This window comes from Salmo trutta, chromosome 14 (assembly GCF_901001165.1).
Source record: "Salmo trutta chromosome 14, fSalTru1.1, whole genome shotgun sequence".
Taxonomy (NCBI): domain Eukaryota; kingdom Metazoa; phylum Chordata; class Actinopteri; order Salmoniformes; family Salmonidae; genus Salmo; species Salmo trutta.
Genome location: NC_042970.1, coordinates 70,694,981 through 70,719,560, shown reverse-complemented (window position 1 = coordinate 70,719,560; position 24,580 = coordinate 70,694,981). Strand labels below are relative to the sequence as shown.

General features: G+C 42.6%; 1 protein-coding gene across 7 annotated transcripts in view; it reads left to right on the top strand.

Annotated features, from left to right (window-relative positions):
- LOC115147236 (regulating synaptic membrane exocytosis protein 3) overlaps positions 1-24,096 on the top strand; it is a 43,984-nt gene extending 19,888 nt beyond the window's left edge. For 4 of the 7 annotated variants that reach the window (XM_029689357.1, XM_029689360.1, XM_029689362.1 and 1 more), the window contains 12 exons: positions 397-465; positions 1,869-1,982; positions 2,248-2,351; positions 3,065-3,168; positions 5,658-5,818; positions 6,099-6,251; positions 16,625-16,842; positions 18,539-18,689; positions 18,979-19,094; positions 20,532-20,633; positions 20,863-21,002; positions 21,200-21,418. In XM_029689357.1, the coding sequence (XP_029545217.1) occupies positions 397-465; positions 1,869-1,982; positions 2,248-2,351; positions 3,065-3,168; positions 5,658-5,818; positions 6,099-6,251; positions 16,625-16,842; positions 18,539-18,689; positions 18,979-19,094; positions 20,532-20,633; positions 20,863-21,002; positions 21,200-21,418 (1,651 nt within the window). Of the gene's footprint in view, positions 1-396; positions 466-1,868; positions 1,983-2,247; positions 2,352-3,064; positions 3,169-5,657; positions 5,819-6,098; positions 6,252-16,624; positions 16,843-18,538; positions 18,690-18,978; positions 19,095-20,531; positions 20,634-20,862; positions 21,003-21,199 lie in introns of all 7 variants that reach the window. The other 3 variants (XM_029689356.1, XM_029689359.1, XM_029689363.1) reach the window with 3 other exon arrangements.
- Positions 24,097-24,580: the final 484 nt, after the last annotated feature.

Here is a 24,580-nt window from a genome sequence, read left to right as displayed (position 1 = left end):
ACTTTATAGCTTTCCTAGACGTTCTAGATTACAGTATAAGCTGGTGGGTTATTGTAACGCTGTAGTTACTGCTCCTCTTGCTGCTTCACCTTACTGACCTGCACCTGACTTCCTGCTTCCTCTGCTACACATCTGACTTCCACGTGCTCTGTTGTCATGGTGTTTTGATGTTTCTGTTCTGAACAGTTAGTAGCAAGCAATGTAGTAGTGCAATATAGTAGTCTAAAATGTTGTGTCACATTTTTCTTTTAAACAAAATCATTTCAGCCAACGCATCTCTTTTATTTTAAATAAAACACCAGCTGACCACGCATTCAAGATTCGTCTTTAGTTTTGTTTCTCCATTGGGTTACCCATCCTCCATTTTGTCTTCTTCTCATGTCCTCCACGTCACAGGCAGTCAGGGAGCCTGGGCAGACCTAACAGTCAGAGAGGTAACAGCAAGAAAGGCCTGGAGGCTGACAGGTAAGGTCATTCTTTCATTCATTCATTCATTCATTCATTCATTCATTCATTCATTCACCCCATCCCTCTCATACACCCCCATTCATCCTGTCCTCTATCTGGATGGAGATCATCGCTCTTCAAATCTAGAATGTGTTGATGTCTGATGTCAATCTCAATTGTTTCAAATTGAGACTTTGCTGTGAATGAAATTTAGCAGCACAGCAAAACCTTTTCTAAATGAGCGTTGTGAAGGTGTACTGTCAGTAGACCCATATAGCCTCTTTCTTGAATTGTTATGTCCTTCATTTATTGTGTTCTGGTTCATTGTGGGCCATAAGGTCCTTCATTATGTTGAATATGATTTACATTGTGGGCCATAAGGTCCTTCATTATGTTGAATATGATTTACATTGTGGGCCATAAGGTCCTTCATTATGTTGTATATGATTTACATTGTGGGCCATAAGGTCCTTCATTATGTTGAATATGATTTACATTGTGGGCCATAAGGTCCTTCATTATTTTGAATATGATTTACATTGTGGGCCATAAGGTCCTTCATTATTTTGAATATGATTTACATTGTGGGCCACAAGGTCCTTCATTATGTTGAATATGATTTACATTGTGGGCCATAAGGTCCTTCATTATGTTGTATATGATTTACATTGTGGGCCATAAGGTCCTTCATTATGTTGAATATGATTTACATTGTGGGCCATCATGTTGAATATGATTTACATTGTGGGCCATAAGGTCCTTCATTATGTTGAATATGATTTACATTGTGGGCCATAAGGTCCTTCATTATGTTGAATATGATTTACATTGTGGGCCATAAGGTCCTTCATTATGTTGTATATGATTTACATTGTGGGCCATAAGGTCCTTCATTATGTTGAATATGATTTACATTGTGGGCCATAAGGTCCTTCATTATTTTGAATATGATTTACATTGTGGGCCATAAGGTCCTTCATTATGTTGTATATGATTTACATTGTGGGCCATAAGGTCCTTCATTATGTTGAATATGATTTACATTGTGGGCCATCATGTTGAATATGATTTACATTGTGGGCCATAAGGTCCTTCATTATGTTGAATATGATTTACATTGTGGGCCATAAGGTCCTTCATTATGTTGAATATGATTTACATTGTGGGCCAAAAGGTCCTTCATTATGTTGTATATGATTTACATTGTGGGCCATAAGGTCCTTCATTATGTTGAATATGATTTACATTGTGGGCCATAAGGTCCTTCATTATGTTGAATATGATTTACATTGTGGGCCATAAGGTCCTTCATTATGTTGAATATGATTTACATTGTGGGCCATACATTCTTTACCATTTATGTCATTTAGCTTTCTTTCGTTTGTTTGTTCTTTTCTTTCCACGTGGCCTGTTAATGCCAGTCGTATCCAGCCCACCTCTATACTGAGGGGCAGTAGGGGGAGAGGGGGGCCGCTACGCCCCTTTAACCAGACACCCCTGGGGGGATCTGCCCCTAACTCACCACGACCAGACAGGTGCCCTAAAATATACCCCTTTTGTCCCATTTTGACCTCTGTGCTCCCTATACCCACTGTCCTGCTGCTCTTATTGGTTGTGGGAGCAGTAAACCAAGCCCATTGGTTCCCTCTAGTGTATGGTCAAGGATGTAGCCACCCTGGGTTTTATATGTGCTGGAATGGGCCTACTGTGGAGGAGTTGAACTCATTCACTTGTATTTCATTTCTCTTTCTCCTTTCTCTCTTTTTCTGTCTCTTGTCTCTCTCTCTCTCTCTCTCTCAGAACACACACCCACAGCCCCTCCCCGCCTACGGGGACTCCCCAGTCAGGTCGCAGGGGCAGACAGCTCCCACAGGTTCCTGCCAGAAGCAGCAGTGTAGAGCAAGGTAGGTTGTCAAGGAGTGAGTGTCTGTCTGTCTGTCTGTCTGTCTGTCTGTCTGTCTGTCTGTCTGTCTGTCTGTGTCATGTACTACAACTCCGACCATTCAAAACCATTTTGTCTGAGTACTCTTCCTCACTCTTCTCTGTTTCTTTACATTCCTCATTCTCTTCTACCTCCATGTACATGAAGAAAATATACCTGTAGATAATAAACCGTTTGATGCTAGTGAACCTAATGAAAAAGGTAATTCTATGGCACGACTGTATCTGACCCAACTTTATATTATGCTTTAGATTTTAGACCCTTTCTATCCAGTAGATGTGATTTGCCTTTTCCCTCTTTATATCCCCCAACAATTATGACCCTCTGTGCACGTTGTAGTATTCCGTGCATGACATCTAATGAAAGTGATGCACAGCATGCGCCACCTAGTGTTCAAATAGAGCAATGACACTGAGTACCGTACAGTTGTCTAACACCTCCAATCACCTCCTGTTCCTCTGTTCACCCTAGGTACAGATCTAGGATCAGATTTCCCTTCCCCGAATCCTAACCTTAAACATAAGTAGGGGAAATGCAAAACTGACCCAAGATCAGCGTCTAGGACCAACTTCACCCTACATCATTCACCTTCACTGTCATTCACCTGAAAAGTTGTGAGTTTGTGTAATTTACTGTATTATTACTGTATTCATTAATTAAGTAATTTTCTCCCAGCTCTAGCAGTAGAGGAGCGAGCCAGACAGATGAACATGAAAGTACATTCCTACCGGCCTTCAGCCTCCCATGACCCCGGGACGGACCTCAAGACCAAACGAGAGGTCAGTACTGTTGCATCTCTCTGCTGGAAGACAGGCACTATTTCCTGGTCCAACTTAACATTACAACTCTGTTGTAATTATATAGTTCTAGACCTAGAGCTACAGTATATTAACTGTCGTTCAAGATGGCCACTGTCCTTCACACATAAAAAGTTTTCCATGCTGATTACCTTTTCATTGTCAGTTATAACAGATGCCACTTTGGGTATTGGAGAGCAGTCGTGTAAAGTACTTAATTAAAAATACTTGAAAGTACTACTTAAGTAGTTTTTTGGGGGTATCTGTAATTTACTATTTATACACTGCTCAAAAAAATAAAGGGAACACTTAAACAACACATCCTAGATCTGAATGAATGAAATCATCTTATTAAATACTTTTTTCTTTACATAGTTGAATGTGCTGACAACAAAATCACACAAAAAGAAGCAATGGAAATCCAATTTATCAACCCATGGAGGTCTGGATTTGGAGTCACACTCAAAATTAAAGTGGAAAACCACACTACAGGCTGATCCAACTTTGATGTAATGTCCTTAAAACAAGTCAAAATGAGGCTCAGTAGTGTGTGTAGCCTCCACGTGCCTGTATGACCTCCCTACAACGCCTGGGCATGCTCCTGATGAGGTGGCGGATGGTTTCCTGAGGTATCTCCTCCCAGACCTGGACTAAAGCATCCGCCAACTCCTGGACAATCTGTGGTGCAACGTGGCGTTGGTGGATGGAGTGAGACATGATGTCCCAGATGTGCTCAATTGGATTCAGGTCTGGGGAACGGGCGGGCCAGTCCATAGCATCAATGCCTTCCTCTTGCAGGAACTGCTGACACACTCCAGCCACATGAGGTCTAGCATTGTCTTGCATTAGGAGGAACCCAGGGCCAACCGCACCAGCATATGGTCTCACAAGGGGTCTGAGGATCTCATCTCGGTACCTAATGGCAGTCAGGCTACCTCTGGCGAGCACATGGAGGGCTGTGCGGCCAAAGAAATGCCACCCCACACCATGACTGACCCACCGCCAAACCGGTCATGCTGGAGGATGTTGCAGGCAGCAGAACGTTCTCCACGGCGTCTCCAGACTCTGTCACGTCTGTCACATGTGCTCAGTGTGAACCTGCTTTCATCTGTGAAGAGCACAGGGCGCCAGTGGCGAATTTGCCAATCTTGGTGTTCTCTGGCAAATGCTAAACGTCCTGCACGGTGTTGGGCTGTAAGCACAACCCCCACCTGTGGACGTCGGGCCCTCATACCACCCTCAAGGAGTCTGTTTCTGACCGTTTGAGCAGACACATGCACATTTGTGGCCTGCTGGAGGTCATTTTGCAGGGCTCTGGCAGTGCTCCTCCTGTTCTTCCTTGCACAAAGGCGGAGGTAGCGGTCCTGCTGCTGGGTTGTTGCCCTCCTACGGCCTCCTCCATGTCTCCTGATGTACTGGCCTGTCTCCTGGTAGCGCCTCCATGCTCTGGACACTACGCTGACAGACACAGCAAACCTTCTTGCCACAGCTCGCATTGATGTGCCATCCTGGATGAGCTGCACTACCTGAGCCACTTGTGTGGGTTGTAGACTCCGTCTCATGCTACCACTAGAGTGAAAGCACCGCCATCATTCAAAAGTGACCAAAACATCAGCCAGGAAGCATAGGAACTGAGAAGTGGTCTGTGGTCACCACCTGCTGAACCACTCCTTTATTGGGGGTGTCTTGCTTATTGCCTATAATTTCCACCTGTTGTCTATTCCATTTGCACAACAGCATGTGAAATTTATTGTCAATCAGTGTTGCTTCCTAAGTGGACAGTTTGATTTCACAGAAGTGTGATTGACTTGGAGTTACATTGTGTTGTTTAAGTGTTTCCTTTATTTTTTTGAGCAGTGTATTTTTGACAACTTTTACTTCACTACATTTCTAAAGAAAAGAATGTACTTTTTACTCCATAGATTTTCGCCGAAACCCCAAAAGTTACATTTTGAATGCTTAGCAGGACAGGAAAATGGTCAAATTCATGCACTTATCAAGAGAACATCCCTGGTCATCCCTATTGCCTCTGATCTGGCGGACTCACAAAACACAAATGCTTCGTTTGTAAATTATGTCTGAATGTTGGCGTGTTCCCCTTGCTATCTGTAAATAAAAAAACAAGAAAATAGTGTCTTCTGGTCTTTGAAATGATTTCTACTTTTACTTTCAATACTTAAGTATATATTTAGCAATTACTTTTGAGACTTAAGTATATTTAAAACCAAATACTTTTAGACTTTTACTCAAGTAGTATTTTAGTGGGTGACTTTCACTTTTACTTGAGTCATTTTCTATTAAGGTATCTTTACTTTTACTCAAGTATGACAATTGGGTAGTTTTTCCACCACTGTTGTGGAGCAGATCTACACATAAACCTCAGCTAGACACCAGTATTTTATTGGACCTACTGTATGTACAGTAACTATGTACAGTAACTACCTTCCTCTCTCCTCTCTCACCGCCTCCAGATGTATGCGGATCAGCGGCGGAGCTCTGACAACGTGTCGGCCCGCTCGTCAGACAGCGACATGAGTGACGCGTCGGCCCTATCCCGCGCCAGCAGTGCCTCACGCCTCAGCAGCACATCCTACATGTCCATCCAATCAGAACGCCCACGCGGGCGGCTCAGGTCGGTACCCCCGCTCGACACTTTAATTTAGTTTCATATGTTCTTACGAGATCATTTACAAGGTAATTGAGCATCAAGAACCAATTGAATATATTGAAGAAATCAAAAGCATAGTTGGAGTTTGTTCTTCTGTCAGTCTGGGTTCATTTCGTCTGTCTTTTTTCTGCATGCTAATTGGTGCACGTTTCAATCTTTTTGCATGATCGTGTTTCTCTATGAATACTTGCATTGCATACACACAAACACACACGGTGGGGAAACCCAAAATGAATGGACACAGGTCCAAGTCTTTAGAGGACGAGAAGAAGGAGAGGAGGATCTCGTGGGGGATGAATGGAGAGCAGGAGAGGATGAGGGCAGCAGGGAAGAGACGGTTCTCTCAAGAGCTGAAGAGGAGGAGACACACTGTGTCTGGGGACCCCAAAGATGCCAGGTAAAGAAAAGAGAAAAGGTCCCTCGCTCTGTCACGGGATGGAGGGACCTACAATGGGCCATGGCAGACAAGGGCCTATATTTTAGGGACCTCACATAATCGCTGTGTACCCACTAACCATGGTCCCCGTAACCCTATTGCTCTTGTTGTGACCTGTAAACAGCCTCAACCACCTACTGTAACTGTCACCTAGTGTCCCCTCAAACCTACCTGGCTTTACATCACGTGTCAAACTCATTGTCTCGGCTGTTCGAAGGAGCGGACCAAGATGCAGCGTTTTCGTACTTCCACATATTTATTAAAAGTGAAACTGAATGCAATACACTTAATAACTTGAAAATAGAAAAACAACAAACCGTGACGCAGAGAGACTCACACACTACTCTAAAGACAATAACCCACAAACAACATGCAGAAACACCCCTACTAAATATGACCTCCAATCAGAGGCAACGAGGACCAGCTGCCTCCAATTGAAGGTCAACCCAATAAACCCCAACCTAGAAATAGACAAACTAGAACTGCAACATAGAAATATAAAACATAGATTCGCCCAAAACACCCCCTGTCACACCCTGCCCTACTCTACTATAGAAAAATGACATCTTACTAGGGTCAGGACGTGACACTCATTCCAAGGATGGCCGAGTGTCTGCGGGTTTTCGCTCCACCCTTGTACTTGATTGATGGATAAAGGTCACTAGTAAGGAACTCCCCTCCCCTCACCTGGTTGTCTTGGTCTTAGTTGAAGTGAAAGACCAAAAACCTGCTGCAGTCTGCCCTCCGTTGAATGAGTTTGACACCCCTGCTTTACATGTACAAACAAGTGTCCCCTCAAACCCACCAGCCTTACATGTACAAACGAGTGTCCCTTCAAACCCACCAGCCTTACATGTACAAACGAGTGTCCCTTCAAACCCACCAGCCTTACATGTATAAACTAGTGTCCACTCAAACCCACCATTCTTACATGTACAAACTAGTGTCCCCTCAAACCCACCAGCCTTACACGTACAAACTAGTGTTCCCTCAAACCCACCAGCCTTACATGTACAAACTAGTGTTCCCTCAAACCCACCAGCCTTACATGTACAAACTAGTGTCCCCTCAAACCCACCACAGTCTTATTATACTTTCTTAGCCAACCATCCCATAGTCCTATAACCCCAACGGCCTCACTCACATAACCCCACCCATAACTTCCCTCCCCGCACAGCCCTAACGTCCCTACGGCTGACCAGTCCAGTCCACCACAGCCTGCCTGCTGACACAGACAAATGACCCAATCCCCTGAGCCTCTCCTGGGCAGGCCCTTATTAACAGCATAATGTTTTGAAGTCTGTGTTTGTTTGTGTGTGTGTGTGTGTGTGTGCGTGTGCGTGCGTGTGCGTGTGTGTGCGTGTCAATCCGAACAGAGTGGTTATTAAACAGAGGGCCCAGGGCCTTTGACATACGTTCTAAGAGATAGATCATGGCTATTGTGGACTGCAGAGAGAATGGAATGTGGTGGGTTGTTCGCTGGTTGCTCAGATTGCTGCAGACTGGCTCCAGGTCAGTTTGAAGTTACCTGATAAGAGATATTGGATTCATACTGTATAATGAAGACTGGTTAAGGCAGCAACTACTCTTCCTGGGATCCAGCAAAATTAAGGCAGTTATACAATTTTTTAAATATTACAATACATTCACAACAGATTTCACAACATATTAAGTGTGTGCCATCAGGCCCCTACTCTACTACCACATATCTACAACACAAAATCCATGTGTACATGTGTGTATAGTGTGTATGTTATCGTGTGTGTGTATGCATGTGTCTGTGCCTATGTTTGTGTTGCTTCACAGTCGCCTCTGTTCATAAGGTGTATTTTTTATCTGTTTTTTTAAATCTAATTTTACTGTTTGCATGATTTACTTGATGTGGAATAGAGTTCCATGTAGTCATGGCTCTATTTAGTACTGAGCATATCCCATAGTCTGTTCTGGACTTGGGACTGTGAAGAGACCTCTGGTGGCATGTCTTGTGGGGTATGCATGAGAGGTATTCAACATGTAGTGCAAGTAGTGATGAAGTCAATCTCTCCTCCACTTTGAGCCAGGAGAGATTGACATGCATATTATTAATGTTAGCTATCTGTGTACATCCAAGGGCTAGCCGTGCTGCCCTGTTCCTGAGCCAATTGCAAGTTTCCAGTAGTCCAAGTGCGACAAAACTAGGGCCTGTAGGACCTGCCTTGTTGATAGGGCTGTTAAGAATGCAGAGCAGCGATTTATTGTGGACAAACTTCTCCCCATCCTAGCTACTGTTGTATCAAAATGTTTTGACCATGACAGTTTACAATCCAGGGTTACTCCAAGCAGTTTAGTCTCCTCGACTTGCTCAATTACCACATTATTCATTACAAGATTTAGTTGAGGTTTAGTGAATGATTTGTCCCAAATACAAAGCTTTTAGTTTTTCCTTACCTCCCATTCTGAAATTAACTGCAGCTCTTTTTTAATTGTTGCAGTCATTTCAGTCGCTGTGGTAGCTGACGTGTATAGTGTTGAGTCATCCGCAACATAGACACACAGGCTTTACTCAAAGCCAGTGGCATGTCGTTAGTAAAGATTTTCAAAAGTAAGGGGCTAGAGCGCTGCCCTGGGGAATTCCTGATTCTACCTGGATTTTGTTGGAGAGGCTTCCATTAAAGAACAACCTCTGTGTTCTGTTAGACAGGTAACTCTCTATCCAATATATAGCAGGGGGTGTAAAGCCATAACACGTACATTTTTCCAGCAATAAACTATGATCGATAGTGTCAAAAGCCACACTGGTCTAACAAAACAGCCCCCACAATGTTTTTATTATCAATTTCTCTCCGCCAGTCATCAGTCATTTAAGTGCTGTGCTTGTTGAATGTCCTTCCCTATAGGCACGCTGAAAGTCTGTTGTCAATTTGTTTACTGTAAAATAGCATTGTATCTGGTCAAACACCATTTTTTCCAAAAGTTTACAAAGGGTTGGTAACAGGCTGATTGGTCGGCTAATAGAGCCAGTAAAGGGGGCTTTACTATTCTTAGGTAAGGGAATAACTTTTGCTTTCCTCCAGACCTGAGGGCACACACATTCTAGTAGGCTTAAATTGAAGATAAAACAAATAGGAGTGGCAATATCGTCCACTATTATCCTCAGTAATTTTCCATCCACGTTGTCAGATCCCGGTGGCTTGTCATTGTTCATAGACAACAATAATCTTTTCACCTCTTCCACATTTACTTTACGGAATTCAAAATTACAATGCTTGTCTTTCATAATTTGGTCAGATATACTTGGATGTGTAGTGTCAGCATTTGTTGCTGCCATGTCATGCCTAAGTTTGCTAATCTTGCCAATGAAAAAAATCATTAAATGAGTTGGCAATATCAGTGGGTTTTGTGATGAATGATTCAATGAATGATGGAGCTGAGTTTGCCTTTTTGCCCAAAATGTCATTTAAGGTAATCCAAAGCTTTTTACTATCATTCTTTGTCATTTATCTTTGTTTCATAGTGTAGTTTTCTTCACATACTCTAAATATCAACAACATAGGAATCACTACAAAACTTCTTGTAAGACCTCTTATACACAATATTTGGCCAAGCCTTTGGAACTTTGGTTTTCCTAGATATGGCTACTATATTGTGATCACTACGTACGATGGCTCTGGATACCTCTTTCAAGCTAATTTCTGCAGCATTAGTAAAGATGTGACCAATACATGTTGATGATTTCATTCCTGTGCTGTTTGTAACTACCCTGGTAGGTTGATTGATAACCTGAATCGGGTTGCAGTTACTAGTTACAGTTTGAAGCTTTCTCTTGAGTGGGCAGCTTGATGAAAGCGAAGTCAATATTTTAATCACCCAGAAAGTATACCTCTCTATTGATATCACATACATTATCAAGCATTTCACACATTATCCCGATACTGACTGTTCACACTTGGTGGTTTATAGCAGCTTCCCACCAGAATGGGCTTTAGGTGAGGCAGATGAACCTGTAGCCATATTACTTCAACCGTATTTAACATAAGATCCTCTCTAAGCTTTACAGGAATGTGGTTCTGAATAACAACAGCCACACCTCCACCTTTGGCATTTCTGTCTTTTCTGTAGATGTTATAACCATGTAATGCTACCACTGTATCATCAAAGATATTATCTAAGTTAGTTTCAGAGACTGTCAGAATATGAATGTCATCTGTTACTAGCAAATGATTGATTGAGCTGCACACAGTGGACTTCCTGCTAGGGCACACCACCCCAGTGCTAACAGTATAACACTGGTTCATAGGCATGTAATTACATACAATAGCTGTAGAATCAGCAGAGGCATTCAGGGCAGTAAGGGGGACATAAATTAGGTTACTTACATTGTCTTCTAACACCCCTGGGATAATATACCTTTGCTGGAACATTATGACAACTCAGTGACACAATGGTAGGGATTAAATCAACTGGGCTTGGGTCAAGGAACCCAAATGATTTGGGTGGATACCATCCTCCATATAATATGAGCTTTGTTTCCAGAAGTTATCAAAATTGTCAAATGTTACACCCACAGAGCTGCAATAGTCTCGTAGTGTGAAGTAGTGACCCAATCAGTTCTTTAAAATCCATCTTCAGCTTTTATGAGCTGCCCTTCATAATGTCATTCTACCCCACATGAACCATGACAGTATCAGCCCCTGGTGACTGACTCACAGCCACAGGAAGCACCTGGTGATATCCTGAACCTTTCCCCCAGGAAAACACAACGTTTTTGCACCAGGTAGCGATATATACCTCACCATCGAACTCCCTATCACAATAGCCGGAATGATCCAGCCTCTGCTGTGTCTCGAAGCTGATTGCAAGGCCAGAGCCACATAACTCACTTGAAAAGAGGGCTGCTGAGATGCCGGTTGCGTGCAGGCCACAACAGCCAAAGGGACAGAGCTCTGATCCAGAGAGCACAGCCCAGCGGAGGTGGGCTGCGGTGGTCCAGGCTGTGCTCAGCCAATTGATTGACTAGGACAGGGAGAGGTACATGTTTCAAACAGACCAGCATAGTGTCACGGTTGTCGTAGAGAGGAGCGGACCAAAGTGCAGCATGTGTGTCATTCCACATTTTATTTATACTGTCAAACTATGCAATACATAAATAAACTTAATGACAAAAATAACAAACCGTGACACAGAGGTGAAACATACACTACTCAAAATTAATCTCCCACAAACCCAGGTGGAAAAAACCCCAACTTAAGTATGATCTCCAATTAGAGACAACGAGGACCAGCTGCCTCTAATTGGAGATCATCCCAAACAAAACCAACATAGAAATACAAAACTAGAACATGAACATAGAAATACAAAACATAGAAAAACACCCCCTGTCACGCCCTGACCTACTCTGCCATAGAAAATAACATCTTACTGTGGTCAGGACGTGACACAGTCCCTGTGCCCAAGAAAGCGAAAGTAACCTGACTAAATGATTACCGCCCCGTAGCACTCGCGTCGGTAGCGATGAAGTGCTTTGAAAGGCTGGTCATGGCTCACATCAACTCTATCATGCCGGAAACCCTAGACCCACTCCAATTCGTATGCCGCCCAAACAGATCCACAGATGACCCAATATCAATCGTACTACACACTGCCCTTTTCCACCTGGACAAAAGGAACACCTATGTGAGAATGCTGTTCATTGAGTACAGCTCAGCGTTCAACACCATAGTGCCCACAATGCTCATCACTAAGCTAAGGATCCTGGGACTAAACACCTCCCTCTGTTACTGGATCCTGGACTTCCTGATGTGCCACTCCAGGTGGTAAGGGTAGACAACAACACAACACAGAAATTGACAAAGATCTAGTCACCCAAGTCATAGACTGTTCTCTCTACTACTGCACGGCAAGCGGTACCGGAGCGCCAAGTCTAGGTCCAAAAGGCTTCTCAACAGCTTCTACCCCAAAGCCATAAGACTACGTAACAATTAATCAAATGGCCACCCGGACTATTTATATTGACTTACCCCCCCCCCCCCCCCCCCTTTGTTATTACACTGCTGCTACTCGCTGTTTATTATCTATGCATAGTAACTTTACCCATACCTAGATGTACATATTACCTCAACTAACCTGTACCCCTGCACATTGCCTCAGTACCGGTACCCCCTGTATATAATCTCGTTATTGTTATGTAATTTTCTTGTGTTACTTTTTTTAATGTTACTTTAGTTTATTTAGTAAATAATTTCTTAACTCGATTTCTTGAACTGCATTGTTGGTTAAGGGCTTGTAAGTAAACATTTCATGGTAAGGTCTACACCTGTTGTATTCGGTGCATGTGACAAATAACATTTGATTTGATTCGAAATCCACAGCCATAGCGGGAACACCCAAGTTCCCGGCAGAAAACAGCTGGTACAGGGGCTAAAAGCGATTTGAAAGTGTTAAGTCTGGACGCGGGGGAAGAAGGCAGGCGCGCCGAGAACGATTATTCTCGTTCTTTCTGGTTCCGACACACATCCATTTACGCTCACCTGGAGTCGAACAATGAGCAGCCATTTTCTGGTTCTGTCACGCCCTGACCTGAGAGCCTTTTTATGTCTCTATTTAGGTTTGGTCAGGGTGTGATTTGGGTGGGCATTCTATGTCCTTTTTTCTATGTTTTTGTATTTCTTTGTTTTGGCCTGGTATGGCTCTCAATCAGGGACAGCTGTACATCGCTGTCGCTGATTGGGAGCCATACTTAGGCAGACTGTTTTCCTTTGGGGTTTTGTGGGTAGTTGTTTTCTGTCTTGTGTTTTTCACCTGACAGAACTGTTGGCTTTCGTTTTTGTTTCATTGTTTAAGTGTTTCGTCATTTAAAATAAATTATGACCACTTACCACGCTGCATCTTGGTCCCCTCTTTCAGACGATCGTTACAGGTTCAAGGTAGTAGAGGGGTGCAGTGGCGGAAATTGATCATAGTCCAGGAAGGTCCCATTATGATCTTCTTGGATGTTTTGATAGGAAGCATTCAAAGATGCCAATAGTCTCATGGAATACTTATTCAGTTCAAGGCGCTTGGTCAAATTTGTTTATTTCTTCATGAAGAGTAATATTCCTTTCTTTAGCTGCATCAAGTTCAATATATTTTTCCCAAATGAAGGTATCCATCAGACCTTTCCCTGTGACAACTAGGAACTTGTCACAGATTAATCACTTAATACCACTCAAGTCCCCAGCAGATTCAAAGGAGCTCACTGCTGAACGCCTAGATGCTCCCTCCATGGCCGCGGACGCCCCTACCAGTGCCTCGCACAACTGTGTTGTCCATCTTTTGTTGAATGTGGAGAGCGAGAGAGAAAAGCATGAGGGGTGGGTGATGGCTGGGTCGGTTGTCAGTGGCAGGTCAGCGGCTGTTCCTTGCTACGCACTGGCCCGGCTGCGTGTTAGCGTTTGGTGTAGCCTCTCAGAGCTGTGTCGGGCGTGTCCCCAGTGTCTGTAGTCATGGCGGATACAAAACATACAGTTACAGCATGTACTGGCCAACAATTGGAGTCACACGCTGGAAATAAGGATTTTCCTTTGGTAGTTCTATAGAGAGCGTTGTGTGAGTTGAGCGCTTGTTAGCCTGTGTCCGTTGTTGATATCCAGGTACCATATACATGGGTGAACACTTCACGGCAGACTGTAAAAATGTAACTCTGTTTTGTTTGTAGCTACAGTGGCTTGCGAACGTATTCACCCCCCTTAGTATTTTTCCTATTTTGTTGCCTTACAACCTGGAATTAAAATTGATTTTTTTGGGGGGTTTGTATCGTTTGATTTACACAACATGCCTACCACTTTGAAGATGCAAAATATTTTTTATTGTGAAACAAACAAGAATGCATAACTATTCATCCCCACAAAGTCAATACTTAGTAGAGCCACCTTTTGCAGCAATTACAGCTGCAAGTCTCTTGGAGTGTGCCTCTATAAGCTTGGCACATCTAGCCACTGGGATTTTTGCCCATTCTTCAAGGCAAAACTGCTCCAGCTCCTTCAAGTTGGATGGGTTCCTGCTGGTGTACAGCAATCTTTAAATCATACCACAGATTCTCAATTGGATTGAGGTCTGGGCTTTGACTAGGCCATTCCAAGACATTTAAATGTTTCCCCTTAAACCACTCGAGTGTTGCTTTAGCAGTATGCTTAGGGTCATTGTCCTGCTGGAAGGTGAACCTCCGTCCCAGTCTCAAATCTCTGGAAGATTGAAACACGTTTCCTTCAAGAATTTCCCTGTATTTAGCGGCATCCATCATTCCTTCAGTTCTGACTAGTTTCCCAGTCCCTGACTTGTTTCCCAGTCCCCGTGTTTGCTTATTTCTTTCTTTAAGCAATGGCCACTCTTCCGTAAAGCCCAGCTCTGTGGAGTGTACAGCATAAAGTGGTCCTATGGACAGACATTCCAATCTCCGCTGTGGAGCTTTGCAGCTCCTTCAGGGTTATCTTTGGTTTCTTTGTTGCCTCTCTGATTAATGCCCTCCTTGCCTGGTCCGTGAGTTTTGTGGGCGGCCCTCTCTTGGCAGGTTTGTTGTGCCATATTTTTTACATTTTTTAATGATGGATTTAATGGTGCTCCGTGGGATGTTCAAAGTTTCGGATATTTTTTTATAACCCAACGCTGATCTGTACTTCTCCACAACTTTGTCCCTAACCTGTTTGGAGAGCTCCTTGGTCTTCATGGTGCCGCTTGCTTGGTGGTGCCCCTTGCTTAGTGGTGTTGCAGACTCTGGGGCCTTTCAGAACAGGTGTATATATACTGAGATCATGTGACACTTAGATTGCACACAGGTGGACTTTATTTAATTCATTATAGAACTTCTGAAGGTAATTGATTGCACCAGATCTTATTTAGGGGCTTCATTGCAAAAGAGTGAATACATATGCACGCACCACTTTTCCGTTTTTGTCCATTTATCTCCTCCCATCTTCCTCAAACCTCCTTCTTCTCTCTCCATCTGAGGCTGCTATATTCTGTCAGTCCCATTATTCAATTTCAGTGTATGGCTTAATTGTTCAATGCGGGGAAATGTGTTTGGTAGTTTGTGCTGACATAAAACATCACATGTGATATAGTCTCCATGTTTATTTGGCTTGATTTAATGTTGTGCAAGTGGTTGTGTGTCTCTGATTGTTGTGTGTGTCAACTTTCGTTGTTGTGTCCTGTGCCTCTGTGTGTCTGCGTGTGTGTTTGTACATCAGTGTGTATCTCAGATCTCTCCTGGCATGCGTCCTGTGCTCCCGCTGTCCAGACCCCCCCTGGACCTCTTCTGAGCTGGAGTACCCTCCTCCCTACCCCACCGCTGGCCCTCGCCCCTTCATCACCCCCCTCCACGGGGCTGAGGAGAGGCCCCAGGCCACCCTACCCCTCCCTAGCTCCCTGGTCACTTGGAGAGGGTCCACAATGGGTATGCGGGACGGGGGCAGTGTGGCGGGGCTCTCCTGCAGCACCCCGACCCCTTTAGAGGGGATGGACATGCACCAGCTCCTCCGAACCCCTAGAATGCGCCACAGAGCACTGAGTGTCATCTGTCCCTGCTGTATGTTGGCCTGTCTGAGGAGAAGAAGCCTGAACAGCTAAGGCTATTGGCTGAGACTGAGAGACTCATTTATATTACAAAAGAGACACACACACACACACACACACACACATATATATATATATATATATATATATATATATATATATATATATATACTTATATCAGAGGAGGCTGGTGGGGGGGATCTATAGGAGGATGGGCTCCTTGTAATGACTGGAGTGGAATAATGGAATGGAGTCAAACGTGGTTTCCATATGTTTGAAGTGTTTGATATCTTCCATTGATTCCATTCTAGCCATTACAATGAGTCCATCCTCCTATAGCACCTCCCACCAGCCTCCACTGATATATATATAATACATTGTAATGTGTTTTAATTCTATTTCAGTGTTATCGACCATTACAAAAGACTGGCAATGATGGACATTGGACACATAAGGCATATTGCTGAATTGTGTGGGATTTTGGAAGCGTATTTGGAAATTTTAGATAATTTGAGATCATTGAGATAATTTTTTAGTTTTGAGATCTTTTGGAGTCTGTTCAGGCTTTCTTGTATCATCAATATCAATATCATCAATATCATATAAACTCATTACAATCACTCACCAATAATTGTATGCCTCATATCATACTGTATAAGATCCTTATAAATTATTGAAGTTTATTAGACTATTGTGTTTTCACCCACTAAAGTGAAGGTAACCCCTTGTGTTATAAGTTCCTCTGCTCATTTCATATCTCAAGACTGTGATTCCAGATTTAACTTTTACTCTCCTCTCTCTCCCTCTAGTCGGCAGGTTCGTGCGGCGCCAGGCCGGACCATGCTGAAGAGCACAAGCGTGAGCGGTGAAATCTACGCGTCAGAGCGTACCGACGGCAGCCAATCAGATACGGCGCTGGGCACGGTGGGCATGGGTGGCAAGAAGAGACGCTCCAGCCTCAGTGCCAGGGTGGTCTCCATCGTCTCCAACAGACGTAGTCGCAGCACGTCGCAGATCATCGGCCCGGGTGAGTTCAAAGGTCAAAACTGACCCTCACCCAAATGAAGGAGACGCTCGGGATGGTTGTGATTTGAAAATGTGGCTCTGGTATTTTGATTTGATTTACGGTTTACATTGAAAGACGGTGGTAGACAGACATTTAACAATTGGACATTACAGACAGTAAAAATGAGACATTACGGACTATCAGCAAGTGGCCATGACATGATAGTTCTCAGATGTTTTTAGGGTTAAGAGTGACCTGAACTACTTTATAGCACTTCCATCTGAATAAGAGTAAAAAAAACAGAGAAGCAGGTGCGTCATCACTCTTGACTCTTGACCTTTCGTTTACGTGACTGCGCACCAAAAGTCCTGATGCTGGAATTCTAATCTTACGAATGCAACCCACAAAAAGATTGTTATAAAGAGTTTCAAAACAACATGTTTCTACTCTAGATGACACCCGCTGCGGCCAAGCTTTCAGTCAGAGAGACTTTAAGGAATCTTTCTCAGCCTGGCTGGACTCACTGTAGGGTGGGGAGAGAGAGGAAGCAGAGAGACAGAGAGAGAGGTAGTTGAAAGGCTCCAACTGCACTCTCTTCCTCTTCATTTCTTGCACTCCTCTTTGTAGCTGACATAAAAAGCCATTATAAAGGAAACTAGGGCCGAGGGGGGTCTCTCCGTGCCTCTCTCCTCTCTCCCCATTGTTATATAGTATAGCAGTACGATTGGTGTTCTGTGTGATAGTTGCCCTCTTTGCTGACAAAATCATAGAATTCATGTTGGGTTGAGAGAGAGAGAAGGTAAGGAGGACTTGTTTTTACATTTTTCAAGCTTGAATACTTTCATATTGTTTTATGGTTGATACTGGTGATTCTTGCTGTACTACAATTAATTTAAGGTTAGCGTTCTTTGTCATGAATCTTGTTCTAGAGGCAGCTCTGCAGAGTGGTCACTAGCTGGCATAGCCATAAAGCCATACAATCAGATTTTAAGCCTAAGTCTAACCTAAACCCTAACCACACTGCTAACCTTAAATTAATACCAAAAAACACACCAAACAAATCATGAATTTTTACAATAAAGCCAATTTTGACTTTGCAGCTGGTCCATCTAGCGGGAATCGCTCAGTTCTGCCTCCAGGGAAAGATTCATGACAATAGACATCAACCTACGTATTATCATCATGTACTACTGTATCTTTCTTTAGGATTGACTGTACGGTACACCATTGTCTGCATTAGGTTGGTTGTGTTGACGTGACGAGGGATGGAACCTTAAAATAACAAAACATGTTGTTCTTTCTCTCTAAACATCTCTCCAACCCTCTCCAACCCATTGTTCAGCTGTGATTTGTGAAAACACAATGACAGAAAAGGATTCCTTGACTTCCCGGTTCTTTCAATTTCTCTTTTGTGTCCTTTGTCCTCTGAGATGTAACATGGTTCCCCAGCTCTGTCACTGTGTCCTATCATGACGATGAGGCAGCTAGGAATACATGGCACCACACCTGGTTTTCCTCAAGAGGACCACAAAATAAAGCCTTCTGGCCTAAATGTGTTCATCCTCGAGAGTTGTGTTGTTTAGCACTGACCCATACAAACTAAGGCCTGGAAGATAGTACTTCAGGTCTCAGGAAGACAGTAGATTAGCCGTGCTAACTTAGCCATTAGCCTTAGCTATCCGCTACATTGTGTATATTTTTTCCTCTCCGGTACCAGAGGGGAAGGGGAAGAAGGAGAAGGAGAAGGGTGCATCCATCCAGAGGAGCACAGAGACGGGCATGGCTGTAGAGATGACCAGGAACATGAGTCGACAGTCCAGTAAAGAGTCCACCAACGGCACCATGAACAGCTGCAACTCCGAGGGAAAGTCAGTATCTCCAAAATACAGACTCTCTCTCTCTCAATATCCCTCTCTATATACTGTATGTCTCTCTCCTTTTCCTTCCTCTACCCCTCTCTCTTCGTCACTTTCTTCCTCTTTCTGTTTATGGGTACAAATGTTTTTTCCAATGTTACATGAATTGACATTCACTGTAAAGTAAACAACTCAGTATTTCAGCATTATTGCAGTAAATTCGATAGATAATATAACCTAAGACCCATAGGTTATATGCGGTAATTAGTTGTATATTGACTGTGTTCTTCTTCTGTTCTAGTCTGCTTTTCGGTGGAGTGCGACTGGGACAGCCAGGCAACCAGTTCAGCGACTTCCTGGATGGCCTGGGTCCTGCCCAGCTGGTGGGCAGACAAACGCTGGCCACACCTGCCATAGGTGAGTAAATATCCCCCTATTCTATTCTGTCTATTCATCATGTTATTGCCCTATCATAGTTCCTTTGTGACTCTTCCCCAATTGATAACAAATGTAACGGGTGTCGTAAGGATTAGACCAAGGTGCAGCGGGAACGTGTATACTTATCTTCTTTATTAAATCAAAAGAAGGAAAAACAAACCACGTATACATAAACAACTAACGACACTAAACAGTCCTGTCAGGTGCACAGACACAAAACAGGAGACAACTACCCAGAAATCCCATTACAAAAACACCCCTATACATAGGACCTTCAATCAGAGGCAACGAGGAACAGCTGCCTCCAATTGAAGGTTAATCCAATGAACTAAACATAGAAATAGATAGACTAGACTGAACATAGAAATACACTAACATAGAACATAGACCAAAAACCCCGGAACACATAAAACAAACACCCCTCTTACATAAGTACATAGCCCAACAAACCCCGAACCACATAAAACAAACACCCCCTGCCACGTCCTGACCAAACTACAATAACAAATAACCCCTTTACTGGTCAGGATGTGACAACAAATCAGTTTCATTGATTCACATAGCTTCCTTTCTTCTGTCTCCATATTACCTCAATAACTCAATATCCTTCTAACTTCCCTCTTGAGAAACTCAATTGCCAACTTTTCTTACTACTTCCTATTTTATGACCTTAGGTGTGTTCAAGCAGTAAGCCTAACAAAGCCGACTGTAGTCGGGGGAGGTACATCTGTGACAGCCAAAAGTCAGACACTGTAGTGGTTTTCCAACAGCAAGGCTCAGATCAACATAGCAGTGTTTATAAAAACAAAATCTTTACGTCGAAATTAACTTTTCTATACCCCTCTTTATCACACACTCACAAACTGAAAACAAAACATGTGTACAATTAATTGGTTAGAGAGAGGTCTCAAATATCACTTTCATTTGGAGCTTTAGAATCGGGGTAAATTTGGTTCCTGTTTTAGGCACGTCTTTGGCCATGTTCATCAAACAAAAACACCCTAATGATTGGTTGACAAATAGTGCCTCCAACAATGCAGGTGATGACTGCATGGTGCAGTTGGTGGGAAGCAACTGCAGCGACTTGAAGGCGTCTTCATCAAAAACTGCATGACCTTTGATCACATGATTTTTGGAAATGTTTATACTCATAATGCAAAACACGACGGTGACATCACGTGATCTGATTGAACATCCCCCTTATCTCCTGCCTACTTCCTGTTCTGATTGGTTCAATCCAGTTCCTGTTTAGTCAACCAGAGACAAAACAGAAGGCGAGACATCAGCTGCTATCGCATTGGTGCATATAGGAAGCTGGAACTGTGCAAAAAATAATCTATAGTGAACGGCCTGAGTCGGACATCTTCATTTATCCACCATCTTTGGTCAACTTGTTCTACTTCTTCTTCCTCCCAGGTGATATTCAGATCGGAATGATGGACAAGAAGGGTCAGCTGGAGGTGGAGGTGATCAGAGCTCGGGGCCTTGTACAAAAGCCTGGATCCAAATCCCTCCCTGGTGAGACACTGTTGGTAGCGCCACCTAAGGGTGGAGGACTGCATTGAGACAAAATATAATTCAGTGCAAAGTCCATTGGAAGTGCTTTTTAATCCAGGAGTAGTTTTATCTGGGTCCATGTAATCGCCCACCTAGAGAAAACAATTCAATCAGACCATGTTTAGAACCACAATTGAGTATTCTTATCCGCCTCTTGTTTCTTTTTTTCTTTATTTCTTTCTTTCGTCAGCTCCATATGTCAAGGTCTATCTGTTGAATAATGGAGCGTATGTAGCCAAAAAGAAAACCAAGATTGCACGGAAAACGCTCGACCCGCTGTACCAGCAAGCGCTGCAATTCGAGGAGAGCCCACAGGGTAAAGTCTTACAGGTGAGGGTCAAAGCATGCCTTGTTTCATAAAGAAAGTTCAATCACGGTTTAATTAAATAATTAAATAAATGCATCCCCTGAATAATATTAAAACCATTTTTTTATTTTAATTGTAATTTTATTTAACCTTTATTTAACCATTTAAGCTGTAAAGGTTTTAATCAATACATTTTTGGGGGTCTTTTTTTCTCCTTCAGGTGATCGTCTGGGGAGACTATGGACGAATGGACCACAAAAGCTTCATGGGAGTTGCACAAATCCTATTGGAGGAACTAGACTTAACAAGCACAGTGATTGGCTGGTACAAGTTGTTCCCACCCTCCTCCTTAGTGGACCCCACACTAGCCTCCCTGACTCGACGTGCTTCCCAGTCGTCATTGGACAGCTCCTCGGGCCCACCGGGCACCCGATCCTAGTGGACCAATAGGACTACAGCTACCAATCTTAATGGACCAATGGGACTATGGCTAGCCTACCGCTTTGTGAAACGAATTAACGTCACCTTAGAGATTAACGGACAAAAATGATTCTAGAACAACAACAATCAAGAAACAGAGTCACAATGATAAAAAAAGAGCTTTGTTGAGATCTGACAATCACTCCTGGCATCGTTTAATTTGTTTGTTTGTTTTAGAGAGTGTAAGGTTTCAGTGTTTCATTCCAGTAACGAATTCGTCATTGTTTTTTCGCGGTTGTAATCTAAGAACTAGGGCTGTCGGTAATAAACAATGTTTGGTAGCTAGGTAAGGCTGTACTGGAGTCGAGCGGTAAGGAGACACTCGATTCATTGAAGAAACTAAATAGAAATGTAAATGTGAAAGGAAGAAGGGTGGTAGTTTTTAGTCAAACCATCAATAAACAAAGAATTGTATGTTAGCGTTGGAATGTATGGACCCAAGATAGAGGTGTCATCCTCCTTGTCCCTCAGGGGGTGCCATAATGTCCTCTCCGCAGTGGCCCCCATCCGGCCCCCAAACAGACTGCCAGCACTTCGGCCCCCAGGGCAGAGTGCTTCTGGGTGGGGTCTGTCCGGGGCAAGCAGGGGTCTCCTTCTGGTGCCTAGACTTTGTGGATTCACATTACTGGTCCTTCTCTGTCAAATATCATTTTTTGTTTTCAATATGTTTACCATGGCTGGTCCAAGCCGCTCTCTCGTTTTTGTCTTTGGTACGTTTGACTTTTTTTTTCTCCGTTTGTTACTTATGGCACAAAAATGTTTTTATGATGAGTATGAGGTTTACGATGCGTTGCCTGATGTATGCATGGAGAAGAAAAAAAGACACAAAGAAAAAATACGAAATAGAGAAAATTAAATAAAGTGTCTGCAATGAGATGCAGGGGACTGTTCAGTGACACATCTTAAGTTACAATTTTTACACTTGACGATGAGATTAGTGTGGGATTACAATGTTGTTTTCTTCGTTCAGTCACCTACAAAAAGTCAAACCCAGTTGTCTTTGTATAGATGTATATTAGACCTCCAAGGAGGTTGACCAATAAATATAATTATACATTTCACTTTGAACTATCACCAGGGTGTCAACAAGTCACTGTAAAAAAAGACGTATCTTTGTCCACAATCACGAGAACTTTCATTTAGCTGTTTTCCTGGAATATCCTTACCCTCACCCCAGCACATGTTTAGGGGTTTTATCCGAAACTTCAGTTTACATTATTTTGAGATTCAAAAACGCAAGCACAATAAGCTTGATTTTTTTTTTACGGCAAAAAGTTAAACTTTTTGGAGAAAAAAAAGTGAATGAAAAAAATATAAAAATACTGCTTGCAAATGTAATTTTTTGGTTCATTTCATTTCTTCTTTGTCTCGATTATTTGGAAAAACAAAAAACATCAGTTGCTCAAATTTCCCTTCTGCATCTCTGTGAATGTGAAAAGTAACCGATGAGATTGAACTTTCAGGACAGGAACACCAATGCTCATCCTTCGTCAGGCCCGCTGACTCCTGCCACACCAAAGGGGGCGTGGCCAGCATGACTCGGACCTGTTCCAAGCTGCATGCACATTTTGTAAAACAAAAACGATACTGGAAAAAAAAGATTGAACTGAACTAGATATGTGTGTTAGTTTCACATACCGTAGGCCCGCTTGTATGTTGCATGCACTTGTACAGTTTGCTCGTACTTAAATATAAAGAGAAACCGAAGCCATTCACATCACGTGAAGACATTTGAAATTATCAGCTGCAGTCAAGTCTAGTCCACATCCTTCATTCCGGTGCTGAATGTTTTTCGAAACCAACTGATTACCAAGATTATGTTGATGTCTTTTTTTAAAGCTATTGAACCCGTGCTGTACTGTCGTACTAAGCAGTCCTCACCGCCCATTCTTTCAAATCTACTGTTACTGTACACATCATAGTTTACCTCTATGGGGCTGAGACTACATGGTTGAATATGTATAAATCAGATCAACTTATATACAAAGTATAGTTATGTTGAACATAATGATGTGATAAGATATATGGATACATATATTACACAAATTATTTAGAGTATAATGTAACGAAAGTAATTTAGGTATATTGTAAATATTTTTTCAACCAACCAAACCGTTTAGTGATATTTACGAAAGGGGCCAAGTCAGATTACGGGGACATTGTCAAGTTCCTAAAGACTACGATTGGACTTAGAAAGTCACAAAGGGACACTACTTTACTACAAGGCTTCAGGGGATAGTCCCAAATCGCCACACTTGAGTGTGCTAGGGTATCAGGCCATATTATCTGCAAAAGCTGTCGTCACTACACCTCTCTCTCCATGCTTTGAACCCTACAACCAACAACCCCAGCCATGTAAAACCCCATTTATAAAAACGTCACATTTTTTGTTTCATGTTCAGTGAGTTATTCTTTTTATTTTGTCAGTATTATTAGGAGAGAAAAAAATGCTGATTGTTTACAATTTATGTGTTCCACTGAAACAACAACTATAAAACAAAATGATCAGATAAAAAAGTATTCACTGCAGCATTTCTTGTTTGGTATAACAGGTGTGGCTCAAATGATGTGTATGTTTTATATTTTAAAAAAAGAGTTCATTTTTATTATTTCCAAATAAAAAAGAATGTGGAAGAATTCTCCCTCTTACTTGCTGTTCTTGTTCCACTGTCAACCCTCTCCTCATACCATACCTGGGTTCAAGTCCTATTTAAAATCATTTGAAATAGTTCAACTGGGCTTGATTGAGCTTGTCTGATAGAATGGAACCAATTCACAAAATTGCAAACCCCGCCCATCTGACAGTCCAGGCAGGCTAAAGCAAACACTAAGGGCTGAATTCAATCCCTATCGTGGAGATATCGCAGAAGATCCACGTAAAAATGTAAAGGTCATTTCCGATTGAGCCGACATACAGTGCCTTCAGAAAGTATTCAGATCCCTTGACTTTTTCCCCATTTGTTAGGTTACAGCCTTATTCTAAAATTGATTAAATATATTTTTTTCCTGATCCATCTACACACAATACCACATAATGACAAAGCAAAAACAGGTTTTAAGAAATTGTTGATAATTTCAACAAAAAAATGTAATAATGAAATATCACATTTACATAAGACCC